The sequence below is a fragment of the Crinia signifera genome, chromosome 2 (assembly GCF_055691185.1).
Source record: "Crinia signifera chromosome 2, ASM5569118v1, whole genome shotgun sequence".
Taxonomy (NCBI): Eukaryota; Metazoa; Chordata; class Amphibia; order Anura; family Myobatrachidae; genus Crinia; species Crinia signifera.
The window spans coordinates 13,996,918-14,007,837 of record NC_139218.1 but is presented as its reverse complement, the minus strand read 5'-3'; the positions used below and the strand labels follow the sequence as shown (position 1 = coordinate 14,007,837).

General features: G+C 46.5%; 1 protein-coding gene across 1 annotated transcript in view; it reads left to right on the top strand.

Annotated features, from left to right (window-relative positions):
* Nucleotides 1–10,920, top strand: part of MPZL1 (myelin protein zero like 1) — a 34,182-nt gene that overhangs the window by 1,851 nt on the left and 21,411 nt on the right. The window contains exons 2-3 of the mRNA XM_083171582.1: nucleotides 8,893–9,059; nucleotides 10,277–10,490. Coding sequence (XP_083027708.1) covers nucleotides 8,893–9,059; nucleotides 10,277–10,490 — 381 coding nt within the window. The remainder of the gene's footprint in view (nucleotides 1–8,892; nucleotides 9,060–10,276; nucleotides 10,491–10,920) is intronic.

Sequence of the window (10,920 nt, the reverse complement as noted above, 5' to 3'; positions counted from 1 at the left end):
GAGTACCCTGCTTGTTGTGTGTGTGAGAGATATGGGGGTGACCCTGCTGTTATGTGTGTGTGTGAGATATGGGGGTGACCCTGCTGTTACGTGTATGTGATAGAGAGAGATATGGGGGTGACCCTGCTGTTACGTGTATGTGAGAGAGATATGGGGGTGACCCTGCTGTTACGTGTATGTGAGAGAGATATGGGGGTGACCCTGCTGTTACGTGTATGTGCGAGAGATATGGGGGTGACCCTGCTGTTACGTGTGTGTGAGAGATATGGGGGTGACCCTGTTCTTTTACGTGTGTGTGCGTGTGAGAGATACGGTGGTACCCTGCCGTTACATGTGTGCGATACGGGGGGTACCCTGCTTGTTTGTGTGTGAGAGAGATATGGGGGTGACCTTGCTGTTACGTGTGTGTGTGTGAGAGAGATATGGGGGTGACCCTGCTGTTACGTGTGTGTGTGTGTGAGAGAGATATGGGGGTGACCCTGCTGTTACGTGTGTGTGTGTGTGTGAGAGAGATATGGGGGTGACCCTTCTGTTACGTGTGTGTGTGTGAGAGAGAGAGATATGGGGGTGACCCTGCTGTTACGTGTGTGTGTGTGTGTGTGTGTGAGAGATATGGGGGTGACCCTGCTGTTACGTGTGTGTGTGTGTGTGTGTGAGAGAGATATGGGGGTGACCCTGCTGTTACGTGTGTGTGAGAGAGATATGGGGGTGACCCTGCTGTTACGTGTGTGTGTGTGTGTGTGAGAGAGATATGGGGGTGACCCTGCTGTTACGTGTGTGTGTGAAAGAGATATGGGTGTGACCCTGCTGTTACGTGTGTGTGTGAGAGAGAGATATGGGGGTGACCCTGCTGTTACGTGTGTGTGTGTGTGAGAGATATGGGGGTGACCCTGCTGTTACGTGTGTGTGTGAGAGATATGGGGGTGACCCTGCTGTTACGTGTGTGTGTGTGTGAGAGAGATATATGGGAGTGACCCTGCTGTTACGTGTGTGTGAGAGATATGGGGGTGACCCTGCTGTTACGTGTGTGTGAGAGATATGGGGGTGACCCTGCTGTTACGTGTGTGTGTGTGTGAGAGAGATATGGGGGTGACCCTGCTGTTACGTGTGTGTGTGAGAGAGATATGGGGGTGACCCTGCTGTTACGTGTGTGAGAGAGAGAGATATGGGGGTGACCCTGCTGTTACGTGTGTGAGAGAGATATGGGGGTGACCCTGCTGTTATGTGTGTGTGTGTGAGAGAGATATGGGGGTGACCCTGCTGTTACGTGTGTGTGAGAGATATGGGGGTGACCCTGTTCTTTTACGTGTGTGTGCGTGTGAGAGATACGGTGGTACCCTGCCGTTACATGTGTGCGATACGGGGGGTACCCTGCTTGTTTGTGTGTGAGAGAGATATGGGGGTGACCTTGCTGTTACGTGTGTGTGTGTGAGAGAGATATGGGGGTGACCCTGCTGTTACGTGTGTGTGTGTGTGTGAGAGAGATATGGGGGTGACCCTGCTGTTACGTGTGTGTGTGTGAGAGAGATATGGGGGTGACCCTTCTGTTACGTGTGTGTGTGTGTGTGTGTGTGAGAGATATGGGGGTGACCCTGCTGTTACGTGTGTGTGTGTGAGAGATATGGGGGTGACCCTGCTGTTACGTGTGTGTGTGTGTGTGAGAGAGATATGGGGGTGACCCTGCTGTTACGTGTGTGTGTGAGAGAGATATGGGGGTGACCCTGCTGTTACGTGTGTGTGTGTGTGTGTGTGTGTGTGAGAGAGATATGGGGGTGACCCTGCTGTTACGTGTGTGTGTGAAAGAGATATGGGTGTGACCCTGCTGTTACGTGTGTATGTGTGTGAGAGAGAGATATGGGGGTGACCCTGCTGTTACGTGTGTGTGTGTGTGTGTGTGAGAGATATGGGGGTGACCCTGCTGTTACGTGTGTGTGTGAGAGATATGGGGGTGACCCTGCTGTTACGTGTGTGTGTGTGAGAGAGATATATGGGAGTGACCCTGCTGTTACGTGTGTGTGAGAGATATGGGGGTGACCCTGCTGTTACGTGTGTGTGAGAGATATGGGGGTGACCCTGCTGTTACGTGTGTGTGTGAGAGAGATATGGGGGTGACCCTGCTGTTACGTGTGTGTGTGTGTGAGAGAGATATGGGGGTGACCCTGCTGTTACGTGTGTGAGAGAGATATGGAGGTGACCCTGCTGTTACGTGTGTGTGTGAGAGAGATATGGGGGTGACCCTGCTGTTACGTGTGTGTGTGTGAGAGAGATATGGGGGTGACCCTGCTGTTACGTGTGTGAGAGAGATATGGGGGTGACCCTGCTGTTATGTGTGTGTGTGAGAGAGATATGGGGGTGACCCTGCTGTTACGTGTGTGTGTGTGAGAGATATGGGGGTGACCCTGCTGTTACGTGTGTGTGTGAGAGAGATATGGGGGTGACCCTGCTGTTACGTGTGTGAGAGAGATATGGGGGTGACCCTGCTGTTACGTGTGTGAGAGAGATATGGGGGTGACCCTGCTGTTACGTGTGTGAGAGAGATATGGGGGTGACCCTGCTGTTACGTGTGTGTGAGAGAGATATGGGGGTGACCCTGCTGTTACGTGTGTGTGTGAGAGATATGGGGGTGACCCTGCTGTTACGTGTGTGTGTGAGAGATATGGGGGTGACCCTGCTGTTACGTGTGTGTGTGTATGAGAGATATGGGGGTAACCCTGCTGTTACGTGTGTGTGAGAGAGTTATGGGGGTGACCCTGCTGTTACGTGTGTGAGAGAGATATGGGGGTGACCCTGCTGTTACGTGTGTGTGAGAGAGATATGGGGGTGACCCTGCTGTTACGTGTGTGTGTGTGAGAGATATGGGGGTGACCCTGCTGTTACGTGTGTGATGGAGATATGGGGGTGACCCTGCTGTTACGTGTGTGAGAGAGATATGGGGGTGACCCTGCTGTTACGTGTGTGTTGGAGATATGGGGGTAACCTGGCTGTTACGTGTGTGTGAGCGAGATATTGGGGTTACGTGTGTGTGAGATATGGGGGTTACTCGGCTGTTACGTGTGTGTATGACATGGGGGGTACCCTGCTGTTACATGTGTGTGTTATACGGGGGTACCCTGCTGTTATGTGTGTGTGTGAGAGAGATATTGAGGTTAGGTGTGTGTGGGAGTTGTGGGGGTTACCCGGCTGTTTTTTGTGTGTATGACATAGGGGGGGGGGGGGGTACCCTGCTGTTACATGTGAGGGGCAGGACTAGTTTCTGCTTGTCCACATCATTTATGATCGGAAGCCACAAGCACTGGTTTTACCTATTACATTGACCATAAATGTTTAGTTGGTACTTTACTTCCAACCAAGGACATTGCTGTAAGTGCCAAGAGGCACTCACTGGACCCTGTTTGCAAATCATTGGCATATAGTACTGTATGCTTACGATATGTAGATGTGCTAGGCTATACCTTAATAAATGTTTGTACAAAGGATAATAGTATGTATTAGGTGGGAGTAAAGTACATGTAAATGGGGTATTGCTGTGCCAATCCCCATGTATTATGTGTATGTCCAGGCCTGATATATAATGTAGTATTGCCACTTCCCCCCTCCTATTGCAGCTACCTGGGCAGAATTAGGTGAGCAGCCTGAAAAGGTCACCTATTGATACAAAGGCTAAGATTACAGAGGCTGCAGCATTACTTATCAGGAGACACGGCAGTGCCTTATAAATATATTTATCCAGTAATAGGATGGCTCCAGCTCATCGCTGTAATGCATCTTCCCCCTATAAATAAATCAGTGTGATACACTGCGCTGGATGTGTAGAGACGATGCTGAGCTGGGTATATTCCTGAGTTATTTCCTCCTCTCTGAGAGCCTCTGGACGTCTTGTTATTGCCAATCTCACTTCCTCTTGGATAACCAGAGTCCTTTTGATGGCCGGGATGTTTATTTTCTGGTGTGTGCGGGATCTGTTGCTGGAAGTGAGTGGGCTTCAGTCACTGTGTTATCCTGCTGGACTCACTGCGGACCATTTCCCCGAATGTGGAGAGTCTGGCCATTGTCTTACATATATGTACGCACAGAAGAGTGCTGACTTGTTGCAGAAGAGGGTGACCTGGGCTGTATAACCTTTCTATGGATATTCTCTGCTTACGCCCCTTCAGAGGGTGCCCAGCGCTTATACTACTGTGGAAATCTGTCCTGCACCTCTAGCCACTTACTGGTGCCTGTGAAATACAGATTTAAAGAATGTTTCATACCCCTCACAAAAACTTGCTTACCCCTCTATTTTCAGTGGGATAAAATGGGAATGGAATGCGTCTTGACCTCTGTCTCGCTCCCTGCCTGGTCCACCGCATTACCCCATGGGCCAAACTGTACCACGCTGCACTTCCCTCCTGTCATCATGTCTATAACTTGTATGAATAGAATAATCTTGCAGTAAAACAGTTACATTCTGGGGCAGATATTAAACCCCTTTCAGAAGATTTAATTGTCCAGAAAATGATGCTGGCAGATCCTGAGAGGGGACTAGTACCCCCCAATATAGAGTAAGGCACTTTTTCCTGGTGGCATCTACACCAGCTATCCAGTTGATACTTCTTTAGTAAGATATTACAGTCCATAGGTTGATCGTGCTTAAGGCTGACCTTTAGACCTTCGACCATTTGGGGTTGACTGTTTATTGTAGCACTATTGAACCCCTGCACTTGGTGTCTCTCCCCAGGTGGCAGCAGTACCTGGTTCTGTTTGAGGGAGTTTCAATTAAAAAAAAAAAAAGCAAAACTTTATTTAATCAAACTGTCCCAAGTTTACAGATCACTAATCTTTTGACCATTTTCAAAGGGACACTGCTTAAACAAGCTCAATGTAGTTTAAAAAATACAGTACATACTAAACTGGTTGTGTCATGCAGTTGCCACAAGGTATAGAACGTCTACAGGATTCATACGTCAAAGTTTCGCCACTTACTGTTTTTTGCCTTCCTTCAGGGGGTGTTTGGACGCCAGTTTAAAATTGTTTTTCTTTGATAGTACAGATCTTGGCCCTGTTCATTTATTTCCAACAATGTTTGTCCCTTCTTTCAGAGGTCTGATTATTTTTACAGGGTGTGGTGCATATTCAGTCATTGTTTTGTCCACCGGCAGCACTGTGGGATCTTAGCCTAGTCCGCTTGGCCCTCAAGAAGGCTTCATATCAGCCATTACGTTCAGCGGATCTTCAATGCATGAATTGGAAACTGGCCTTCCTTATTGCCATTGGCTCAGCTCGGCGTGTTTCTGAGTTAGGAGCTTTGTCTTGCAAGTGGCCTTTTCTCGTCTTCCGTGGTGATAGTGGTTCTCCACACGGTTTCAAAGCTCCAGTCGAAAGTTGTTTTGGGTTTCCACTTAAAGCAGCAAATTGTTTTTCCATTTTTTCCCTCCTTCGTTGACTGTCCAGGATGGGATGGTCTGGCCATGCTGGATGTAGTCCGAGCCCTGCGGGTTGACTTGGTCAAGACTTCTACTGCCCACCGCACAGCTTCTCTGCTTGTTCTTTACAATACACATAAACACATTTGGCTGGCTACAAAGATCTACTCAATCATCACTTGTGCAAAACTGGGGCCATTCGATCAACACCAGATTGAGTGGCAGCACATTACACTAGGGCCTGGGGGTTGTCACCACCTGAGCAGTACGACACAGGGGTTTGACGGAACAGATCTGTCATACAGCTGTCTGGTTCTCTGTCCACACGTTTACCGGTTTCAGGTCTTCGCCTCTGGCGATGCCATCTCCAGCCCCAACCTCTAATAAGCTCACGGTCCATTGTCCCACATCCTGCTTCAGAGTAAAAGATTAAATGGTAACGGATTATATTTTTCTTTTAATTTGCTTAAACTGCTCTGCAAGACAGACGGTTATAAACAACTCAACCTTATTAGTGTTTCATTGGGCAAAACCCCGTGGGGTCATCAAGGTGAAGCTATATATTGCATTGTCACACATAAGCAGGGAAAGCTTATTCCTATCAAATGCTCTGCAAATGAAGGGAAACTGCAAGTCCAAAGGTGTTTCCTCTAGTAAGCATCTTCCTCAGGATGTGGCCTGGTGAGTGTCCCCCTGCTGACCTTTAACCTCATGATTGTGACATCGTACAGTGCAAATCCTAGTGAGCCAGACAACAGTCAGGTCACGGTGACACACAGAACCAATCTTCCTTCCTTATTGAAAGCTTCTTTTTTACCTTAGTTTTCTGCTTACACCCAGGCCCTGTTCGTGGTGCAAACTTTACAGGCTCTGGCATGGAGAATAGATCAAGCGGGAGGGTTCTTGGTAAAAGCCCCCCTGCTGCTTTAGTAGTTGCTGGGAGGGTATGAAGGGGATCTCGTACAGCGTTGTGCGATGTCCTGTAAGCAGTGTGACATTGCTGTCTCGTCTTCTGTGTGTTCCCCCCATCTGTCTCTTGTATGATGCCTAGTAAGCATTATCACACCGCAGAGCTGTGTCCACACTTGGCACTCCTAGGCTCCACGGTGCTGTAACCATGAATCATTTGCTGGAATTTGTGTGTTGTTCACTTACTGTTGGCTTCAAAGTTTAATTAGATTGGTCTAAACACTGTTAACCCTCTGTCTCTCCTGCAGATGTTGTCTGCTTGTCCCTTCACTGGGTTACAGATGTAATATACTTGGGATTTTAGGAGTAGTCCTCTAGCTCTACACGCAACTGTATTACAGTCTGCTGGCATTGAAAAGATTCATGCAGCTTGGGTCCGGCCATAGCCAAAGTTCCTCCTGCGAATTGGGGGGGGGGGGTCCAATCCGGAATGTTCCAATAGTCGGAATCCCGTGTCTGATCCGACACTTTCTCGACAGTCGGAATTCAATGTTCCCACTATCGAGTGTTGGAAAGTCTGTGGATCGGCAAAAACAGCCACATACTCGACAAAGCTGTGTCCGACAAAACAGATGTTAATGGCAGCATTGAATAGGGGAGTGAAGATATTTCTCCTGTGTGGAAATATCGGCACAGATTGAATACCCCTAAGTGTGTTTAGAAATGGGGAAAAAAATGACATAGTTTGCCTAGTGGTTAGAATCCCTGCCTCCCAGTACTGAGGCCCTGGGTTCAATTCCAACCCAAGCCATAACTGTGTGGCATTTGTATGTTCTACCCGTGTTTGCGTGGGCTTATTCCCACAATACAAAAACATACCAATGGGTTAATTGGATTCTGACTTAAATATCCCGTGTATGTGTGTATATCCATGTGATCGGGAATGTAGATTGTAAGCTTCAATACGACAGGGACCGATGTGAGTGGCCAGATGGTCTCTGTAAAGTGCTATGTAAATAACGGATAATAAACATTAGACTTTGTTTAAAACTTTTTAGCCAATCGGCGCAAATTACCTGAACTCATAACATTATACAGGGTAACATCACAAATGGGTCCAGTATAGGACTTCCCGGGGAGAGTTGAGCAGCAGAATTCTTGTGTAGTGAAATAGGATTTCTGCATGAAACCCCTAATGCAGGGGTTCTCAAACTCGGTCCACGGGACCCCACACGGTGCATGTTTTCCAGGTCTCCTCACAGAATCACAGGTGAAAGAATTAGCTCCGCCTGTGATCTTTTAAGATGTGTCAGTGAGTAATGAGTGCACCTGCCGGGTGACCTGGAAAACGTGCACTCTGTGGGGGTCCTGAGGACCGATGTTGAGAACCACCGCCCTAATAGAAGGTGTAGGTGCCAATCAGTCAAATAGCCTGTAACATGACAGTAGGGTAATTCCATATGGTAATTTCTTGTAACATTTGTTACCAGTTTTCATGGCAATCTTTGCATCAAAATGAAAGCATCTCATGTACCATACAAACAACATTTACACAAAATATTCAAAACCCACGCTGAAAAATATATTTCACATATGTTTAGGCAGAATGTAACGTTTGTTATCATGGAATGACCCATTAGTTGATTGGACGGTAACTTATATCCATCCACTTTACCACTTACTTTACTAAGCCTGTGGCATAGCATAACCAGCTATTGGTAGCCTAGTAATGGGCCACCGCCCCTTGCTTTCTCTGGGGGAGCTATCTGATGGGATCTCTATGTCTTAATGCCACCCGGGTGGCAACGTGTTCTGGGTATACCTAACATGTTGTGCTAGGTACAGCCAGTGGTGTAGTTTGTTTTTCTTAAGAAGATATTGTATTTCTTTAAGTAGATTAGCTATCTCTGGGTACTTATCTCTGGCGTTACAACACACCACACTGAGGTCTAGGAATTCTTCAAGGCTGTTTATAGTTGTGAAATCACACGTCTGGGGGATCTTTAATTCATTGCATTACTATGTGCGCCTGCTTTCCTGCCCTTCTGTTCCAGCTGAATTGCATCTTTTTTATAAATTGCAAAGGGCAAAATTGCTCAATCCCATGTTCTTGTAGTGGTGTGTGTGTGTTTGGGGGGGTCTTACCGCCGTCATAAGTAGGATCGGTTTGCATTCACTGCTGTCACAGCAATACTAATGTGTGACTGTCCCTAATCTACAGCATCATGTTTTTTTCAGGGGTACAATAATACCATTTTTTGTTTTTATGTAAATTAATGTTGTAAAGGTGTAAGAAATATATTTTTCAGTAGCTTTGGGGTAGTACCTTCCTTGGAGCCAGAAAAACTGATGGGAGTGTCCATGACAACACATACACACAAATCCATGTCGACCTGTCTATGATATGTCAACCATTTTTATGTGTTGACCTAGTCACTGTCAATCATTAGTGGTCAACTTAGTGATTCAAACCCCCCCCCTACCATACTGTAACCCTCCTAAACATTGTGCTGGTGTTCTGAAAGTCTGTATAACTATGCTGGAGTCACCAACCCATCTGCTGTTCTCTCTCCTCGGACAGTGCGCCCAGCCAGCGCGGTGGAGATGTATGTGCCGGATGAGGTGTCTGTGGAGAACGGCACACATGTCAAGCTGTCATGCACTTTCAAATCAACAGAGCGGACAGTCACCAGATTATCTGCCACATGGAGCTACACTGGGGAGGCTTCCGGATCCAAAAAGATCACTGTACGTTTACATTCTTTTGATACTTTTTACATCTTTATTTCTAGTTTGTGCAATGGAGATAGCGACTTTGTTTGTTTAGCGTAAATGAAGTGTCAGTACCGCTGACTGCCTGTGTGTGGGGCAGCGCTCTATCTATCTATCTATCTATCTCTTTCTCTCCTGGAAGGGTCCGACACTCCAAACAACTTGTTAGAACATAATCCAGTGCCCTCACAAGAAGAATAAATACAAGCAACATAGGTGCGGTACTCTGACTGGTCATGAGGAATAAAAACTGACTACTATATAAGCAGACAACGTTTCAGTTTTAACCCCTTCCCGACATTTGACGTACATTTACGTCATGGTCGGGATGTACTTCCCGACACATGACGTAAATGTACGTCATGACTTCAAAGTTTCACCGCGTCTAGAGACGCGGTGACAGAGGGACGATGTCTGCTGTCCCTGACAGCAGACATCTTCCCTCATTGCCCAGGGGGGGCAGCGATGCCCCCCGCCATGGGCGATCGCTGCGATTGGCTGTTCAAACGTGAACAGCCAAAAGCAGCGTTTACTGTGTGATGTGTAAAATTTAGACTCTGCTGCCCCCTAGTGTCCAAAAAAAATAAAAAAAAGTTGAAATAATGATGTAATAATAAAGTTTAGATATGGTCTATGTTAGTTATTAACTATTTTGAGTGGTATGATTATTTGTCTCACAAGCAGAAAATTTTACATTTTGCAAATAGCAAAATGTTAAATTTTTTTACGACATTTTGGTATTTTTCACAAAAAAAAAAAAACTGTATCGACCAAAATTTACCACTAATTTAAAGTACAATGTGTCACGAGAAAACCATCTCAAAATCACTGGGATAAGTAAAAGCAAAAAAAAGTTATCCCCACTTAAGTGATACATGTCAGATTTGAAAAAAAGGGCTCTGTCAGGAAGGCAAAAACATGCTGCGTCAGTAAGGGGTTAATACTGTTTTCAAATCTAGTCATGGACACCTATGTTGCGCATATATCTATCTCTAGTGTCCGTTTCTGTGTTTCTGAAACACTGCCATCTGTTGACAGTGAGTGAAACTACATCTCTTTTCTCTCGCAGAAACTCAGAAGCAATCACATTTGCGTCGAGCGGGCTTACTAGTCATTTACTATGATCTATTGGGAATCTGACTGTGGTTCATATGTGTGGTTACATAAACGGTGTGTCCCTTAACTCTCTTCAGATTTTTCTTTATTCCGGTGGAACCCCCTACCTAGCGAAGGACAGCCACTTTAAAGACCGGATCACCTGGGCCGGAGATCTCAATAAAAGCGATGTTTCTATCAAGATAGACAAGATCAACTTCAAGGACAATGGCACCTATTCCTGCCTTGTCCACAATCCTCCTGACATCGTGGGGCATGCCAAGGACATTAAGCTGCGGGTTGTGGAGAAAGGTGAGTGATTTGCTTGGAATATGGTGATAAGGAAATAATGACCTTCATGCTCAGATCACACATAAGCGGGATGGCAAAATGGCGGAACATCAGATTTGCTTGGTATGGGAAAGGAAGAGCAAACGGCAGTAAGGTTATTACGATACGATTAGCAGTGTCCGCAGAGCTCTGATATAAAATAACATTTCTTTCCGTATGCATTCGTAGCTGATCTGTGTGTATTATACAGCGCGACTACTGCATCTGCGGCAGGGTAGACATACGATATACATGTTGTACTCACAGCATTGACGCCCCTGGCAGTAACTGTAACGTCTGTTCATCTGCTGATCATGTTATGACCGGTCTGCTGTAGACCTTGAGACAGTGCCTTTCCTAAGGTTGGATGCAGGGATTGGTACCAGCTTCCTCCCACTGTCATTGGCGGTGC